Genomic DNA, 19745 nt, shown 5'->3' on the forward strand with positions numbered 1-19745 from the left:
AGGTAACTTTGCAGCGACTGCAGCTTGTTCAAAACGCTGCGGCTCGGTTGCCTACAGGAACACAACGATATGATCACATCACCCCGGTGCTCCCTTCTCTGCACTGGTTTCCAGTTATTTTTTGGACCCAGTACAAGATTTTATTGATTGTTTTTAAAGCCATAAATGGTTTGGCTCCCTTGTATCTGTCAGAGTTACATCAACATGCTCCAGCCGGGACTCTTAGGTCCTCTTCTCAGCTTTTACTTAAAGTCCCGTTGGTCAGATTAAAACCCAGCCTTTTCTGTTGCTGCTCCTAAGATCTGGAACATCCTTCCTCTTCACATCAGAGCTGCTCAATCTGTCTCTGATTATAAGTCTGTCCTTAAAACCCACTTCTTTGGTCAAACCTGAGCTTTTTCTTGTGTATTTTAATTTTTTTTACTTTTATATTAGATTTTTCATTTGTGTCCAGATTTTATTTATTGTTTAATGTTCAGTGTTTCATTTTAAATTGTGGAGTGTTTATTGTTTTATTGTTCAGCACTTTGGGCAGCTGCCGCTGTAGAAATGTGCGATATAAATGAACTTGAACAGTTTGCAGGGTACCTGACAGCGTCTGGAGTAAAATGTTTTCACGTTTGCAAGGAAATATTTCCTCAGGACCTATCACAATAAAAGCCAGAAATAAGACAGTAAGTCTCCAGTACAGAAAACAACAAACATGGAACATTCAGTGTCGTGGCACTTCGTTTCTCTTCTTTACCACCACTTTGAAGTCAGTCGAGCAACTTTGTATTTGAAACGCGAGTCGACCAGTTCTTTTATTTTAGTTTTTAATAAGAACAAAACAGGATGACACGGTCAAAAAACTATGTTGCTTCTACGTCTCTGGCTTCAATCTGACAAATCAGCAACTTCCCAGTGATGCATGATAACTTAAGAAACGTAAAATTATGCATTTTAGCGAATATAAACTTTCAGAGCTCAAAATCCTTTTGGATATTTTTATCTTTCCTTTACATTAAATTATAATATATGAAATAATGAATTTGACTCCAACAGTCAGGAAACAACGGAAGATCAGTCCAGCTTCATTATCAACAAGAAAAGAGTCATTGTCAGTTTTTTCCGGTGTCGTGCAGCACTAATAGATGTTTTGATCCGTTTAACTTTAGAGCTGAAAGAGGAGACGATTTATTTTTCTCTGACAGAACAACACAGGTATGATGATGCAGTCAGTCTCTTCCTTCTCTCTGTGGAAAAACAGCCGTCTGGTGGTGTTTTACCTTGCAGATCCGGGGGATGAGCATCGACGAGGCCATCGCACAGCTGGATTTTAACGACAAGAAGGGGGCGAAAGTGATGAAGGAGGTTTGTCTGCATGTTAACCCGACGTATCAGTGTTGGATAAAATCTCTCACTAATTTAATCATTTCTCTTCATGCTTCTCTGTAACATCCTGTTTCAGCCACGTCTGACTGTTTAACCTTCTGATTTTGTTTCAGGTTCTTCTAGAAGCTCAGGATATGGCAGTGAGGAATCACAACGTGGAGTATAAATCTAACCTGTATGTAGGTGAGTGTCAGAACGTCCAGTTAGATCAGCTTTCAGACTTAAACAGCCATGCTGACCGCAGAAATGTTTGCATCCTTTTTACCGAAAAGGTTGCTACCATCAGTAATCAGTTCTCTGAGCCTGACCAGCTCATTCCACCACATCCAGCTAGTGGTGCTTCATTTTGCTCCTTCCGCACTCTGAATGAGACTAAAGTCCTAAAGCGTCTACAAAACTCTAAACCCACTACCTGTGCACTTGATCCGGTCCCTACCGACATCCTGCAGAGCATTTCTCCTACAATCAAAACTGCAGGAACTCATATTATCAACTCCTCTCTTGAATCTGGGGTCTTTCCCTCTGTCTTCAAGCAAGCTCGGGTCACCCCGCTGCTGAAGAAACCCACACTCGACCCAGCCCAGGTTGAAAACTACCGGCCGGTCTCGTTGGTGCCTTTCTTATCTAAACTACTAGAGCGTGCAGTCTTCAGCCAAATCTCGCAGTTCCTCCATGATGAAAACCTTTTTGATCCATATCAGTCTGGCTTTAGGCAAGGCCATTCCACTGAAACTGCCCTCCTGTCTGTTACCGATTCCCTCCGGCTTGCCAGATCCACTGGTCAATCCTCATTCCTGGTCCTGATCCACTGGTCAATCCTCAGTCCTGGTCTTGCTGGACCTGTCTGCTGCTTTTGACACTGAACCATCAGATTCTCCTCTCCACACTCTCTGGGCTTGGCATCTCTGGATTGGTCCTCTCCTGGTTCTTGTCCTACCTCTCAGGAAGATCATTCAGGGTATCCTGGCGAGGAGACGTGTCCAGTTCACATGAGTTGAAAACAGGGGTGCCTCAAGAGTCGGTGCTCGGCCCTCTTCTCTTCTCACTATACACCTCCTCACTTGGTTCAGTCATAAGTTCTCACGGCTTCTCCTACCACTGTTACGCTGATGACACTCAGCTTTTCCTCTCCTTTCCTCCGGATGACACAACCGTCTCAATGAGAATATCAGCCTGCCTTGCTGATATCTCGGCATGGATGAAGGCTCGCCACCTTCAACTCAATCTGTCCAAGACAGAGCTCATTGTCTGTCCAGCCAATCCTTCCTTATATCCGCAATTAAGTGTGAAGCTTGACTCTGGCACACTTGTTCCTACGCCTGCTGCCCGGAATCTTGGGGTCATGTTGGATGACCAGCTGACCTTTAAGGTCCATATTGCCTCGGTTTCCCGTACCTGTCAATATGCTCTCTACAACATCAAGAGAATCAGACCGAAGACAGAACATACGACTCAGCTGTTGGTTCAGGCTCTGGTCATCTCATGCATCGATTACTGCAACTCCCTACTGGCAGGTCTGCCTGCATGCTCTGTTAAACCTCTGCAGATGATCCAGAATGCCACAGCGCGTCTGGTTTTCAACCAACCCAAACAAGCTCATGTCACTCTGCTGCTAATCGCTCTTCACTGGCTTCTAGTTGCAGCATGCATCAAATTCAAAGCCTTGCTTCTGGCTTACAAAACAATAACTCAAACGGCTCCCGTCTACCTTCACTCCCTAATCCAGACCTACACTCCCTCTCCACAGCTACGTTCCACCAGTGAAAGACGCCTCGTGTTACCACCACAACGTAGGACTAAATCACCAGCCAGACTCTTTTCCTCTGTTGTGCCACGATGGTGGAATGATCTCCCAAACTCTAGCTGTATTTATTGGAAAGTTGAAGAACTGAGCCCAGTTCTTTGCAACAAACTTTGATATTAATTCTCTGTATTGTAACATAGGTGACATTATATGGTGGGAAGGGAGTAAACAAAAAAAACACAAAAACAGAATAACAAAAAACAAAACAAAAAAAAAGCCTGTAGCACTTCATGCAAGGATCTACATCCAAGTGGACAGTCCACCAGCATCTTCCTACTATGCCCTCTACTGTTTTATTTCATGCTTGTGTTGTTCTCACTCATATGTAAGTCGCTTTGGATAAAAGTGTCTGCTAAATGACTGTAGAATAGAATAGAATTAAACATGGTGAAATGATCTTTATTTAGACACGGAGACGTGCAGTCTGCTGCAGACGCAGAAGCATCTGATGTCAGATGCTGGACAGAATAATTCATGTGGAGGTGTCACTGTGCTGATAAACCTGAACTCTGTCTTCTAATTTCAACCTGTTGTTGTTGAACAGCATCTCTGTGAATGAAATGAGCTGTTTTCTGTCCTTTATCCTGTTTCCATCACCCCGCTTCCTGATGTTTCTGCTCCTGCAGCTGAGTCCTTCTCCGGGAAAGGGAAGTACCTGAAACGGATCCGTTACCATGGCAGGGGCATGTTTGGCATCATGGACAAGGTTTACTGTCACTATTTTGTCAAACTGGTGGAAGGATCGCCGCCCAAAACGGAGCCGAAGACGAGCTTCGACCAGGCCAAAGAGTACGTCCAGGACCTGAAGAACCGAACCATCATCCACAGCCTGTAGATCACTCAGATAAACCCCAATATTCTGTGTGTGTATCTTTTGATATCTGTAAATAAAAACAATAACAATGGAATGGGTGAGATTTTATACTAAAGTTTGTTGAAATGTTTTAATTTATGAATTGATCCAAAAAAAAGGTAAAAAATTTCTATCAATTCATTTAGAAGTTGCAAAATCTTAAATAATTGCATTTTCATTTCACAATATTTGCCCCTAAAAGCAACATTTCATAATTTAAACATGTTTTGGTGGACAACTACATAGATCCATGACTGTTTTCTAGGCTACTGATCAATCTTGCAAGAAAAACAAGAACAAAAAAACAACATGGCTCCTTAAAGAAAAGTTAGATTAGATTTTTTTTTTTTTTTTTTTTTTTTTTGTAAATGCTGTAAAAATGCTTAATAACTTAAACTTTTAAACTTTCTGTGAATCAGACATGACTGGTCAAAGAAACCAAACCCCAAAATAAAAACTCTTTTCAGGATGTTATGAGGCTGTGAAACTCAGGAGCTTAATCGCAAACAGGGTTTTTTTTCTTCTTCTTTTTTCATACTTTTTGTTGTTGTTTCAGGTTCCTTTGTTTTTGTGCTTTTTGTCAGCTCCCGCAGTCGGTCAGAAACAACCCTTTATATACCTGTTTGCAGTCGATAGACATTTATTTATACATAAATATTTGTTAAAATTGTAAATAATAATAGAAAATAAAAATAGAACTGTTATCTGTTCAATGTCTGTATATGTTATATATAGTAAAAGAATAAATAAGGAAATTGATATATATATATATCTATATATATATATAGATATATATATCCTTTTCTATTTGGTTATGTCACTATCAGGTTAAGTTATGAGACTGTGTGGGAGGGGCTGACTGAGCATGCGCAGCATCTGAGGAAATGAGTATGTAAACACGACTTAACTAGAAAAAAAAAACACTTTCGTTTTCATTTCCCAACTTGTGACCCGGAGTTCTTATTGCCTTACTGTGGAAGAAAATAAACAGAGGAACCTGTTCCAGAAAGCAGGTTATATTAAAACTCTGAGTATGTTAAACCCCGACTCGGTAAAACTTGTTTCCGTTCCAGGAAGCGAGATAAGTCAACATCCTCCTCTGGCAGGTTGTCTTCTCCCACCTGAAGCAGCTGTCAGACATGGGTTGTCTGTAGAAACGCCACTCCACAGATTTAGAAGCTGAAGTTATACATAATTATTTATATAAAGGCACTTTTTCAGAACTGATCTACGTATCAAACAGAACCGTTTTGCAGTTACTCTGATGACTCCGGTGTTCTGTTGGTTTCGAATACCTTGTCAGAATGGCACACTGCACTCCATATTTATAGGTTTTTATGTTGGTTTGAGCTTCGTTACCAAAACAGTCTACAAATAAAGCCTGACCCAAGCCGTATTGCCAGTCCTAACCCTAAAGGCATTTTAGAAAGCTGTAGAGTTAGGATAATGTCATGTTTCATGCGCTTAGTTTGACCGCAGCAATCGGTGGTACACATGCAATTTCAGCAAAGGTATGTTATTCTGATGGGTATACCAAACTTATAGAACACTGGTGTTCTACTGCGTATGCGTACTGTAGAACGTGGCGAAACCGGGCGATACCTGCAGGCTATGGGCGAAACTAGACGGGTCCATGCATGACATACGACAGTTTACTGACAATAAAGTCTAATGTAATGTCTTTGGGGTTAAGGTTGGAGAAACAGTTTGAATTAGGCTTTTATGATTGGTTGTTTTAGAAAAGAAGCCAAAGCCGACAGATAACTCCACATATGGGAACTTGTGGTTTACTATTATACTTTATGAAAACCTCATTCTGTTAATGGGCCTTTTCTTTATGACATTGGGAACACAGAACATTGAGGACTTGTCTGAAAACATCACATCAGAGGTGTGTGATGGTAGAAATGTACTGTCTGTGTCTCTGGATCCTCATCATCCTCTTCCTCCTCCTACAGTTAAAGAGATCATTCTGCTTCAGTAGATTTTAAACAACCAGATCAGACATAATCTGCAGATTGACTCCTTCAGCAGGTTTTCTACTGTGGTTGAAGTTTCAGATCAGGACACAACCTGATACTGTCAAAATTTCTGCTCTGCCCTTTAATGAGCTGCAATCTTCGTCAGCCTGATGGCAGATTATCTTCACTTGTGCTGCTCATTATTTAAACACCTGCTCAGTGCGAGATCTGCGTTTCTAGAAGATCACCTGGTTTTGACCCTGCCTGTCCCCAACTACCGCCTCTGCTTCTGGTATGAGAATTGACCTCCTGTTGCCTGACCCTGCCTTTAGTCTCTGCTCTTTGGATCCCTTCCCTCTCCTGAGTCTTGTGTATGACCCTGGACTACCTTTGGAACCTGAGTATTTGGGTTGTGGAGATTGTTTTCCCTGGTCTGGATGATCACTCTGGGGCTTCCTATTCACCCAAGCTCCTGGTAAACATTTGTTTTGGGCTCTTATCATTCCACCCCTGTTTTTGGCACATCTGTTTTTGTGTTCCTGACCTCCTGATGACCAGACTAGCAAGACCATCATCAACACCATCATTGTTTCAATCAATCTGTAACTGTTGGCTGAGTTTTGTGTAAAGTCGCTTCACAGGTGAGAAGGGTTGTTTTAAAGGGTTCAAAACAGCTTTTGTTGGGGTTTAAAGTAGGCCTACTCTATTAATTTACTAAAAGACTTCATTTTCTGTGCTGCTTAGACTTCAACACACAGTCTGATCTTCTGTAGCCAGTCTGAACCATGTTAAACTGGTGGTTCCATAACTGGGAGCCCACAGGGATGGGTTAAACATAAGTATTCATGAAGTATCATAGTAAGTGACTGAGCACATACTTCATGTCACAAGGCTATTAATGTGGATGATTCATTTGTGTGTGTTAGGATGTGACGAAGATGACTGCATGAGTGTGTTAAAGAAATGCTGATGAGAAGAGACACAGAAATGCTGCTTGTTTGTGGTCTAAAAAGGAAAAGTCAGGAAAACAAGTGAGGACAGGGAACTAGGACTGAGAGCTCATTTTCAAAGGTAAATACATGTTTTGTTTTATTTTCTAAAGCAGGAACTGTCCTTTATAATCCAGAACTGGCAGTTTGTGATGACGGTTAGGGAGGTGTTTCAACAAGTATTTGATTATTAAAACTGTATGTTCCATCCTGGACTTGAATTTCAGGTTAGGCTTGTTCTGTACTAAGCAGCTAAATACATATGACGTGTGTGACTGTTTAAAGTCTGTTTCCAAATTATCCCTCACATTTATCTTTATTTCATATCTGTTCCTTTAACTTTGCCATTTCTGTTGCCATCTGATCCTGCTACACTCACTCCTCTGGGTTGTTTATGCTGTTGTTGTTTTACAGTAGTTATATTAATATTTAACAAGGTGTTTTGTTTGGACCTGCTTCCTTACAGGACAGGACAGGTGTTGGGGCCGTGTCCAACCCAGCAATTCCCCTCCGGGTCCTCATTCATAAAGCTGTTGCACGCCACTGTCTGTCCTACACCAATTCTAGTCAACTTTTAGGATAAGAAAATGAGTATTGTTATTGTTACTCCACCACGTAAAACGTCAACCAGAAAAATGTGAAAAAATTAAAAGCCATTTCACACAGTTAAGTCGTACAGAAGCTGCTATATAAATGAAGACTTGAAATGACGTGGTGGCCAATAAAAATCACCCATCATGAAGCTGTATTAGAGCCATGTGAAAGTTATGCTTATTTAGTATGTTTTTGTACATAACATTAAAATGGAACCATTTTTATTATAAGTAATGCATTTATCCTGCTATGGAACATTTGGCAAGGTTTTGTGTTGTTTTAATATTTTGTCTCTATATGTTCTTGTAAACTGCGATGGACTGGTGAGCTGTCCAGGGTGTACCCTGCCTGTCGCCCGAAGCCAGCTGGGATAGGCTCCAGCTTCCCCGCGACCCGGAATTGGAATAAGCGGTTCAGAAAATGAATGAATGTTCTTGTAAATTGACTATTTTAGGCTCCTTTTAACGTCCTGCATAAGGACCATGAAGAGGCTGCAGTTCGCATGTTCAGTGGTTTTGTAAATGGACGAGGAGCTACAGTTTTTCTGACCATACATAAAGGAAATATTTTTGTTTATACTTTGTTAAAGTAGTTGCTGTAGTTTTGTGGACGCAACATGTAAGTTTTTCTTTTTCATTGCTTGTAAAATAAACAGATCATTTTTGTATCCGTTTGTGTCACGAGTCAGAAACCTCACGTCCTGCAAGAGTAGCCAGGACAGCTTCTGTTATGTGAAAGTTACGTTGCCACTGCACTATGATCAGGGTCCCCCCCCCCCCATCTGCAGATGTACTGAACACAAAGTAGTTGGATTTAAAATGCTCCCCAATGCGTAAAGGCGCACAGTGGCTTATCTGGCCCTGCTGGTGAACACTGAGACTCTGGAGTTAAGCCGACACCTTCCAAAGGGAAGAAGTGACTGACAGACGGGGCTGATCACTCCTTTTCCCAACCCAGAGTGCAGAGGAACAGAACTATGTCCGCCACAGCCAGGTGGCAGATGGAGGCAGGTGGAGGTGCCTCCATGCCCAGGAGGAAACCTGTTGTACAGCTGCAGATGTGTGCAGATAGTGGAGACGCTACATAACATGCTACTAAATGGGAACGTGTCCCGTTCAGCTGCGACCAGCGCTGTTGTCCCCGACCTCCAACCATCATGTTGGAACCAAACGCTGCTGCTTTACGTCTAGAAGTGATGCAACACATCAGAGGGACAATTCTGATTTATTCACAAGTTTATCTTTTAGTGTAATTTCTGTCAGGGTGGTGTTTATTTCTCTCCATCTCCTGCACCTCCTCCTTGATGGCAGTTATGTCCCTCTGCGAAGACATGCCTGCTGGGGAGCACAAAGTGGAATCACTGGCGAACTTAAAATACTGGTTGTTGCATCGTGGCCGAAATAAAGGTGCAACACCTCTCAAATTCTTAGCTCCTTTTATTCTTTTCTTACGCACATGTTACACACACGGTTCTTCTCCATGCTGCATCTCTTATTCGTGCCGTTCTTCTGCATAACATGGCTTACACAACATAACATAAAGGCAAGGTCGCCCTCTACTGGTGTAGCGTATAATACACATAACTATAACTAAATATACCCAATAATCTCCACGATACCACATCTCCCCCACCTTTAAGCAAAAACCTGTCCGGGCTACATAAAACACATACTCTTAACAAGAATAGCATTCATGTATAATACAAACACAAAATGACTTAGCTCAAGACTAAGCAATAAGAATGATGAATAACATTCTAATAAACAAAATCCTTAAGGTGCCCAGGAGCACGTCTCTCTCTCTGAGAACGTCTTAACTCTGGCTCTGGGGGTAACACTTTCTCTGCCTGAATAGTCGAAGCAGGGGGTATCCCTGGCTCTACCTCTAAACTAGAACTCTGTTGTTCCAACATTAGCGGTTTGTACATTTCAGGTAAAGTAACATTAGACGTAGTGTCTGGAAACAACGCCCTCTCTTTCTCAACCTTTAGCTCGGGATCAGGTAATCTAGCTCTGACCTGATCAACATGCCTTTTCACAACTTGACCAGTACCAACATTAACAGTGTAAGAAAGAGGTCCTGAACAGTCTTGGATAACACCAGGAATCCATTTTGGTCCATAAGAATAGTTCCTGATGAGTACATAATCTCCAGATGTAAATCCTCTTTCTTTGCTGTGTGTGTCATGATTCACTTTCTGTTTCAGTTGTTTTTGTTGCACTTTGGTTTTTACGTCCGGAACAACCAAATCCAGCGCTGACCTCAGTCTGCGTGACATCATGAGTTCTGCAGGTGACAAGCCTGTCGTTGCATGAGGTGTGATCCTGTAGCTAAATAAGAATCTTGACAATCTTGTTTGGATTGTCCCATCTTTCATCTTTTTCATCCCCTCTTTAAAGGTTTGAACAGCTCTCTCCGCTAGTCCATTTGATGATGGGTGAAACGGGGCGGATCTCACATGGTTAATGCCATTTTGCTTCATGAACACTTCAAACTCTGCACTTGAGAAGCAAGTCCCATTATCGGACACAAGCATTTTTGGTATTCCAAAAATACTGAAGCTTTGTCTGAGTTTTTCAATAGTGACTTGGGAGGTGCAAGAGTTTGTTGGATACACGTCCAGCCACTTTGAATGAGCATCCACAATCACGAGAAACATTTCTCCAAGGAATGGTCCAGCGTAGTCCACATGAATTCTTGACCATGGTGACTCAGGCCATTCCCACGGGTGCAGTGGTGCAGGGGCAGGTGCTTTTTGATGCGCCTGACACTCATGACATGCCTGAACAGTTCTTTCTACATCTTGATCCATTCCTGGCCACCACATGTACGATCTGGCCAGTCCTTTCATTTTAGTCATTCCTGTGTGAGTTTGATGCAATAGTTTGAGCATCCTTTCTCTTCCTTTTGTAGGGATTACAACTCGAGCTCCCCAGAGAACACAGCCATCTCTTACACTTAGCTCCATTTTTCTCTGGTGGAAAGCTTTGAGGTTTGGATCATAATCTGCAGGCCACCCTTTGAGGATGTATTCATGTACTTGTGATAAAACAGTGTCTTTAGCGGTCCACTGCTTTATTTGACTCGCTTGTATCAATGTCTCATCCAAAATGTCCATCATTAGAACTTGCTCAGTCCTCTCCTCCTTTCTTAGTTTGACCGGGACTGGCAATCTGCTCAATGCGTCTGCATTTGCGTGATGTTTGCCTGGTTTGTAGACTATGTTGTACTTGTATGCGCTGAGTTTCACAGCCCACCTTTGCACTCTTGGCGATCCCATTTGGGGAATTGGCTTCTTTTCGTTAAACAGATAAATCAGCGGCTTGTGATCTGTATAAATCACAAAGTTTCGTCCGTACAAATATTTGTGGAATTTTTCAATCCCAAATATGATTGCGAGCCCTTCTTTATCCAACTGTGAGTATCTTGTCTCTGCAGGTTGTAAAGTACGGGAAACAAACCCAATTGGTCTCTCACTTCCATCTTCCATGACGTGTGATAATACTGCACCTACTCCATAAGGCGAAGCATCACATGACAAAACCAGCTCTCTGTCCGCTGAGTAATGTACCAAAACATCTGATGTGTTTAGCATGTCTTTTGCGTTTTGGAAGACCTCATCTCGCTCTTTGGTCCATTTCCATTGAACATCCTGTCTCAACAGTTCATGCAATGGTGCCAACTTAGTTGCAAGGTTCGGCAGGAACTTGTTGTAATAGTTTAACAGTCCCAAGAACGACTTGAGCTCTGTAACATTCGTTGGGGCAGGGGCCTCCTGGATCGCTTTGACCTTTTCCTGCACTGGGTGTAATCCTTGTGCATCTACTCTGTACCCTAAGTACTCCACTTCATCCTGAAGAAAGGTACACTTGTTTCTTCTGAGACGTAGTCCAGCCTCTTTCAGTCTTTTAAGCACAATGTCCAAGTTTCTGATGTGATCAGCTTTGTTCACTCCGCTGACCAAAATGTCATCCAAATACACTGCGACCAGAGGAATTCCACTTAAAAGACTCTCCATCGTCCTTTGAAATATGGCCGGAGCGGAGGCCACACCGAACGGTAGTCTGTTGTAGGTGAATAATCCTCTGTGCGTGTTCACTGTGAGGTATTTCTTGGACTCTTCATCCATGAGTATTTGTTGATAAGCATGACTCATGTCTAACTTGGAAAACTGCTTTCCTTTAGCAAGTGCATTGAACAAGTCATCTACTCTGGGTATTGGATATTGCTCGAGTGAGGACACTGTATTTACTGTTAGTTTGTAATCTCCACACAATCTGACTGTGCCCACTGGTTTCAGGATGGGTACTACCGGAGCTGCCCATTCTGAATATTTCACAGGGGTGATAATGTCCTCTTCTAAAAGTCTGTCAATTTCCTCATCCACTTTAGCTCTCATAGCATAAGGAATTGATCTGGGGCGGAAGAAGCGTGGAACTGCGTTTTCTTTCACGTGGATGGTAGCTTTGGTGCCTTTCAACGTGCCCAGCTCCTCCTTGAAAACTTCTTCATGTTTGCATAGCACTTCCTGTAAAGTCACATTTGCCTCTTTAGTATCTCTCTCAGAGTGAATACTATGTACTTGACGAGCTTTGTCTCTGGCTTTTATTTCTGTCCAGTCCAGTTGAATGTCCTCCAGCCAGCCCCGGCCTAGCAAAGTAGGTCCATCGCCTTTTACGACCACTAGGGGCAGTTTGACTCTTTGCTTATGGTACTTGACCTGGACTTGAGCTGCTCCCACAACTGTCACTGGATGCCCTGTATAAGTCTCCAACTTGATTCTCACTGGTTTAATGTTGGGGGTTTTGCTTGATTTCCACATTGTTTTAAATGTCTTTTCACTCATCACGGTGAGACTGCAGCCGGTATCAATCTCAAAAGTCACTCTTTTGCCATTTAGTTTCATACTCTCAGTGTATGGCTCAACTTTTCTTAGGGGCATTTCACTCATGCGCCCTAGCTGGAACTTCATTCTTTGTAATGTGAAAGGATCTTCATCAGAACTATCCGAGTTGCTTTCCTCTTGCCTTTCTTTAACATTATGTGAATGATAGCCTGAACGAGCTTGCTCCTTTTTAACACCAGGTTTAGCATTTCCTTTTTGCTTGGTTTTGTTTCGACAAGCTTTGGCAATATGGCCCACTTTTCCGCATGCATGACATTTCTCTTGTTTGAACTTACATTCTGATGCCTTGTGTTGTCCTTTGCACCGGTAACACTCTGGAACACTGCTGCTCTTGAACGCGCCTCCCTGATGCGTGCCTTTGTTTATCTTGAAGCACTTCACAGTTGCTCTTGGATTTTGGAGGTCATGTGCATTTTTATTGGCGGTTTCAGCAGCTACTGCAATGGACAAGGCTTTTTCACATGTTAAATCTGCTTCTGCTAGGAGTCGTCTTTGGATACGGTCGTCATTAATTCCACATACGATCCTATCTCTCAACTTTTGCTCCAATGTGTTGGCATAATTACAGTCCTGTGCAAGCCTGCGCAGTTCTGCTACATAATCCACGACTGATTCATTTGGCTTACGACTGCGGGAATCAAACTTGTACCTCTGGACGATTTCACTTGGCTTTGGGTCGAAGTGGTTTTTCAGCAACGATACCAGCTCTGTGTAAGTCTTCTCTTTTGGTTTACTCGGGCTGAGGAGATTCCGTATTAAACTGTATGTAGATGCGCCGACTACACTGAGGAGTATAGCTCTCTGCTTATCCCCGTTATCAATCTCATTGGCCTCAAAAAACTGATCCATTATTTCACAGTATTCTTCCCAGCTTTGATTTTTAGCATCAAACGCTGCTAGAGTGCCGATGGTCGCCATCTTTTCTGTAACTTACGGCGCTCTCCCCCCTTATAAAGTCTTTAGCCCGACAGCCACGTCCTTACTGTGCCATCCTGTTTGTCCTCGTTGCCAAAAAGATGTTGCATCGTGGCCGAAATAAAGGTGCAACACCTCTCAAATTCTTAGCTCCTTTTATTCTTTTCTTACGCACATGTTACACACACGGTTCTTCTCCATGCTGCATCTCTTATTCGTGCCGTTCTTCTGCATAACATGGCTTACACAACATAACATAAAGGCAAGGTCGCCCTCTACTGGTGTAGCGTATAATACACATAACTATAACTAAATATACCCAATAATCTCCACGATACCACACTGGTGTTCCTGTGTGTCCATGCAACCCAGCAGGGACACACAGGAACACCCGTATTTTAACAAATAAACTGGAGTCGGAGACTACGGAAGTGTAGAGCTGTCATCCTAATAAAAAAAGTTGGAGTCAAGTTATAACGTGATGAGGCGTCTCATTTATGTACTTTCTGTACTTTCATTTTATAATCTGAACCAAAGGGATGAACCAGCTGCAGCATCATGCGGGTCTCTGGCGAATCTCTGGACTTGTTCATTTTCCCTGCCTGCTTCTTATCTGTGGGAGTAGGCAGCAGCACCTCCTTCCTCCCTGGTAAACATCCTCCTCCTGTGGACGAAGATGCGCTCTCTGCCTACATTTTAGTGTCTCATCACTTTATTTTTACTTCCTGGAAAAGTCCTGTGGTCTGAGACACTGACAGCATCTGTCCCCCGCTGACCTCCTCTGCCTTTCTGGTGGTGGTGATGTCCATCCCGTGTCCACCAGATCAAATATCTTTACATTTTACAACATTATCTATTAGAATTTCTTCCTCAAATTGCAGGAACCCCCCCCCCCCCCCCCCCCCCCCCCACACACACACACACACTTTTTTTTTTTTTTTTTTTTTTTTGCTTCTTTCTCTGCTGAACCTTCATGGAAATGAGAATATTTATTCGGGGCGTCACCTGAGCTTTTAGCCAACATGTGGGCATGACATATTCAAAGCGAAACGTGGGAGGTGCATGTACACTGCTTTATAAATAGAGAAGTTTTTTGCACTGCATTCTGCATGTACACCATCTGTAGTTATTGGTGCTATGCAGTTGTATGAATGAGGCCCCTGGTGAGATTGTAATTATGTACATAGGTAGTCAGTTTTGGGAGCTGTATGAGAGGGAAAAAGGTGATATTTGTGAGTTTTCTGGATCAAACCATGGACAAATGCTGGAAAATCAAATGTGGACTGCTGATTCTGCCTACTTCCAGGATTTTTGACCACTGACCTTTGATCAAGACCATTCTACAAGAGATGTTGCTGGATGTAATTTAAAACAGGAACCAGATCAGTAAAGATGGACTCCATTGGGATTCAAGATGTTCATGGCATCTCTGAACTTTTTCAAACATAAGTAAAAAAGGTAATTCCTTTAATTTAACCAACATGTGGCTGATAGATGGAAGCAGGTTAAAGTTAGGGTGATGACATAACGTGCTAAAAGTTATCTTGCTTTTATGTAAAACAGTCTTATATGTAAAATGTATGATTAAACCAGCCTGGCTTCACGCCCTCTTTTTTTTGCCAAGCGTCTGTTTTATATGGAAGCTAGGAAGTGCAAAAATAAATTAAAATGTAAAAAAGAAAATGCATTTCAAAATTCATAAACAAAATCACATTCACAATATATAAAAAAAAAAAAAACCTAATTTCAATTTAAAAAACCAAGTTTAAATTTTAAATAACTAATTTAAATTAAAAAAACAAATTCTCTTTTTAGGGAACAAATATACATTTTAGAAAACAAAGTAAAATTAAGAAAACAAATTCCTATTTGAGGAAACAAATGTATATTTCAGGAAACTCTTTCAAAAGAGCCGAGACGATCTACAATTGGCAGAACACTTACAAATCCCGAAACAAGTGAACAAAAGGCAGCTTCACGCAAAAATTTGTTTTTTCAAATTTAAACTTGGTTTTAGAAATTGAAATTTATTTTTATCAACGAGTTTGTTTTTTTTTTTCTTTTTGCACTTCCCAACCACCGGCGTTTTCATCCTGATTGGAGGATTCTGGAAGAGAAGCTGTATGGTTTTGGAATCATTCAATGATTCATAATTGATCATTCGAGCAGTTGTGGGGAAGCTGGAGCCCATCCCAGTAGTCTTTGGGCAAAAGACAGGATAGGCCGCAGACAATAAACATGGTATGTCATAGATTGGCAGAAGCCAGAGTACCCTGAGAGAATCCAAGTGTTGCCCCAGCCAAGGATCGAACCAGCAACCTTCTCACTGTGAGGCCATAGTGCTAACCACTACACCGCCAACAATTATGGAATCATGACTGACCTGTAGATTTATCACATGAAATCTGGTCTTTACTCTGTAGATGTTGTGAGAGGATACTGGTGGATGTTTGAGAGAAAAGTAGTTGATTATTGTCAGACAAGGCTTGGTGGTTGTTGGACACAAACGCAGGTAAATGTAGATCGGACAACACAGGTGAAGTTTATGATGGCTGGCACAGGGAAATCCTGGGAATTGTAGTCTGGGCCGGTGATCAGTACATAGGTGAGGCTGAACGAACCAAAAGAGGAGCAGACGTAACAATTATTTTGGTGTTTTATAAGATATGATTGAAGACACTTCATACATGCACAGCTAATGCAAAAGTTCAGACTTTTTGAACTTTTTCAAACTAAAGTCACAAATTTCATTAACATGTTTTGGATGAGAGAGGGAAATGGAAGTAAGTTGTTTTGGTTATTAGATCATAATGTGCCTTTATGTATTTATTGAAGAGGTTTTATCTTCAGCTTTTTAACCCATAAGAACCCAGAATGACATATATGATACAGTTTCTGAGGAATTAAGGCTTCACTTTGTGGTAAAAACTGTGCTTAAAATTCTGTTAAACAAAGTTTTATTTCTACCCCTTAATGGAAGCAGAAAATATGTATAATTATATTTAATAATGTTATTATTTTAAAATAATTTATATATATATGTATGACAAATATCATGGCAGTACTTTGTCTCATAAGTAAAATGAACAATCAAACCTGCCTCAGTTCATGTTGGCTCATTTCTTACCAAATGTCTGTTTTCATAATTTCAGGAAGAGATGAAAGATAGAAAGAGAAAAATACGAAGGAAGAAAGATAAAAAAGAAATAAAAAAATAAAACAGAAAGAAAGAGAACTTCCTTAATCCCCAAAGGCAAATTCAAATAGTCTGGCAGCTCAATAAAAACATTTTTCCATGATGGGTGAAGATATTATCTTTGCTCGGTAAAAATGTTATAAATTAAAGATGGAGGGTTGAGTGAAGAGAAGCTGACTATATTATTTTATATGATCTGGTTTAGACTTAAATTTGTTCATGTGACTTCTCTCGTCCTGCTACAGCGATGAGACTGCCATCTAGTGTGAAAATAGACACGATACTGCTGTGAAACGGAAAAGCTGCTTACGTCATTTCCGTTTTAATGAAGGGACACGTATTCAAAACCTATTCGCCCACATACAACGAGCGGCTTATTCGGTCGTGCAGAGAGCTAGCGTGTGCCGTTATCCTTTAATCTTAGAGTATATCAGGAAACTTAGCAGTAGCATCAGTTTAACCATTACAATGGGAAGAAAATTTTATGTTGCTCTACTCATTCTATTTACGTGTGTTTGCCTTGTGTCCACACCAGGTGAGTCTTTTAAGCTAGTTGATGTTCGACAACGTTTGTTTGAATGCAATGCCGCATGAGGCAACGTGTGCAGACTCTGAGTTCACGAGGAGTGTTTTAGGGTCGCGTTTCTTTTACTTTACTCAGACTTTATTCGGTTCAGAGTGCAGAAATGATGAGTCGCTTTAGGCCTTGAGCCACGCTCTTAGCCCGCTACAATGCTCCGCCGGCAACGTGACATGGCGACTCACTTCTCTCTGGTACAGATATGTCAGCTGATTGAATTTCAAAATGATCAAAATTATTATGATCATTATTAATAATAATGTTAATATTTAGTCCAGCTGTGAACTGTACTGGCTGCTTACCAGTTTAACCCTTAAAGTTTCTCCAGGCTTTTTAATTCTCCTCTTTTTAAAATAATACAATGTTAATGTAGCTGAATAACATCAACCATCTCAGAATGGTGTGTGTGTGTAATCATGTTTTGTTCTTGTAACCCTGCATGAATAACTTTCTGCTGTTTGCTGCCCACTGACAGAATTATTATTTAATGTGTTTTACATGATACTAATGCTGCTGTGGAAGTAAATCTCTCTTCTCTGATCTTTTTAACTTTTCTGATCTGTGTGTTCTCTCCTGCAGAACTGCGTGCGACTCCACCTGACGGAACATGGACATCCAGGTATTACGTCCTCCAGCAGGACAGCAACAACTGTAAGAGAATCGCTGAAGACATCTGCATCTTTCAGCTGACCGAGTCTCCATCAGGTGAGTTTGTTGCAGCTTCATGTTGTTGATGTGAGAGTAAATCATCTCTGATCAGAGGTTTTGTGTTTTAATAAATATGTTGATGAGCCTGTAGAAAGCAGCTGATCAGAGTTTTTAGACTACTTGTTACTATAGCAACCTATCAATTTAATGTCCGTTCAGTCTTTCAGACTCTGAGTCATAGATAGATAGATAGATAGTGAAGAGGTTATGTGTAGGTGACTGTTTGGGATTCAATCAGAAACGCTTCAAACTTTAACTGTCTTCCATGAACTTAATTACTGCTCTCATCCTGCATGTAAATCACCATGTTCCATACCTGGCTGGGATTGGCTCTTTGTCTCCACGCCTGATTCACCTGCTGCCTGGTTTGCTGCCATCTGGGTCAATCATCCCAGGAGCTGCCACTTCCGGGTCTGAAGAAGCACATCTTCTCATTGAAGATGGAGAAACAGAAGCTGAATGAGTGTCGTGGAATTTATCTGATGAGAAATAAATCTCATCAATCAACTGTTTTCTGTTCAATTTATTGGCCATGTACAGATGTTGCGGGCGAGAGGTCTGGAGAGCTCTGCTCCTGCTCAGAGTGCTACAGTGTTCTTTAAGCATACACAAACAACCTTTGCCTGGCAGCACTGGTCAAAACAACTGTTAGCTTGGAGATAACAACAGTCAAAGCTGAAACAGGCCTTGAACAGAACACTTAGTTTTATGCATGAATCTACTAAAGCAAGCTTACTGAACTACTCTAACTATGCAGAATATATATCTTCATATAACTTAATAAATGAGTAACATATTAAAACTACACTATTCGCATGATTCCACCACAGTGAGTTACTTTGAGAAGACTGCTGTATGATGCAATCCATGTGATGTCTCCCTTTGTGTGTGAAACACAGCGCAGCAGAAAGTCAAGAAGACTTAATCACTGCATTGTTGTCACACAGCTGCCTATCTCATCTGTGATTCAGGATATGTTCTCAACCTGAGTTTTTTTTTCAGTCACTTGATGCTTCTTTTATTCCTCAAGAATAGAAGAACATTTTGTTTGTGCACCAGAGACAGTGATTGTCTTCCAATTAAAATAAAATTTAAAAAAAAATGCTCTGGCAACTAAAGTCGTATAGATTTTATATATTTTAAAAAAAAAAAAGTCTCTTCATATCCCTATCTCTAAAGGAGAGCCCAGCCACCCAGCAGAGCAAGGGCGTAGCCATCATTTTAGAAGTGAGGGGGACAAATTGCTTAAATCTATAGGCTGATTTATCATCCTCCCCTATTCAATCAATCAATCAAAACCTTATTCATAGAGCACTTTCACATACCACGAGGTGACCAAAGTGTTGTACAGGTAAAATAAATCAACATTAATCACATAAAAATAAAAACAGTTGAAAGACAATAAAATAGTTCAAAGACAAAATAAGACATTTAAGACCTAGTGGTCCTGCTCTCTGGAGTTAAAAGTCAACATAAAAAGATGAGTTTTTTTAAAGAGACTTTAAAAAAGGGATTGTCATCTCTAAGTGTTGTAACACTCTGCCTTCTCAGTGTTTCAACGTGTTGTTCTGTTATTCATTAGATTTTCTAACATGATTTAGATAATGTGTGTGCTGTGAAATATGATGATAGACAGGTTTGTCAAAATTAGTTTGTTGGGAGAAATGATGGTTTGGGAGAAGTGCTTATGCATTTCAGTGGGAATTATAGGGATTTCTTACGACAATCTTAAATTTTGTTCATATGCTTTTTCCTGATTTCTGAATGAGATATTGCACTTCCTCATTAGTCAGAAACACCATCAACATCATGAAATTTTATATTTTAATATTAACTAAACTTCTATTGTCAGTTATCCTAGCCAA

General features: G+C 41.0%; 1 protein-coding gene across 1 annotated transcript; it reads left to right on the forward strand.

The window, feature by feature from the left end:
- Nucleotides 1-1280: 1280 nt before the first annotated feature.
- Nucleotides 1281-4025, forward strand: LOC306761908 (large ribosomal subunit protein uL22m-like). Its single transcript, XM_079248237.1, has 3 exons — nucleotides 1281-1353; nucleotides 1488-1557; nucleotides 3805-4025. Exons 1-3 carry the CDS (start codon nucleotides 1285-1287, stop codon nucleotides 4011-4013), a joined length of 348 nt encoding a protein of 115 aa, XP_079104363.1. The 5' UTR covers nucleotides 1281-1284; the 3' UTR covers nucleotides 4014-4025.
- Nucleotides 4026-19745: the final 15720 nt, after the last annotated feature.

The sequence above is a fragment of the Telmatherina bonti genome, assembly GCF_933228915.1.
Source record: "Telmatherina bonti genome assembly, chromosome: 10".
NCBI classification, from domain to species: Eukaryota; Metazoa; Chordata; class Actinopteri; order Atheriniformes; family Telmatherinidae; genus Telmatherina; species Telmatherina bonti.

What these genes read in the sequence shown, in the direction of transcription:
- LOC306761908 (XM_079248237.1), top strand. Translation starts at nt 1,285, where the DNA reads ATGAGCATCGACGAGGCCATCGCACAGCTGGATTTTAACGACAAGAAG. An exon ending in GGGCGAAAGTGATGAAGGAG is followed by an intron (nt 1,354 to 1,487) that starts GTTTGTCTGCAT and finishes ATTTTGTTTCAG; the next exon opens with GTTCTTCTAGAAGCTCAGGA. An exon ending in TAAATCTAACCTGTATGTAG is followed by an intron (nt 1,558 to 3,804) that starts GTGAGTGTCAGA and finishes CTGCTCCTGCAG; the next exon opens with CTGAGTCCTTCTCCGGGAAA.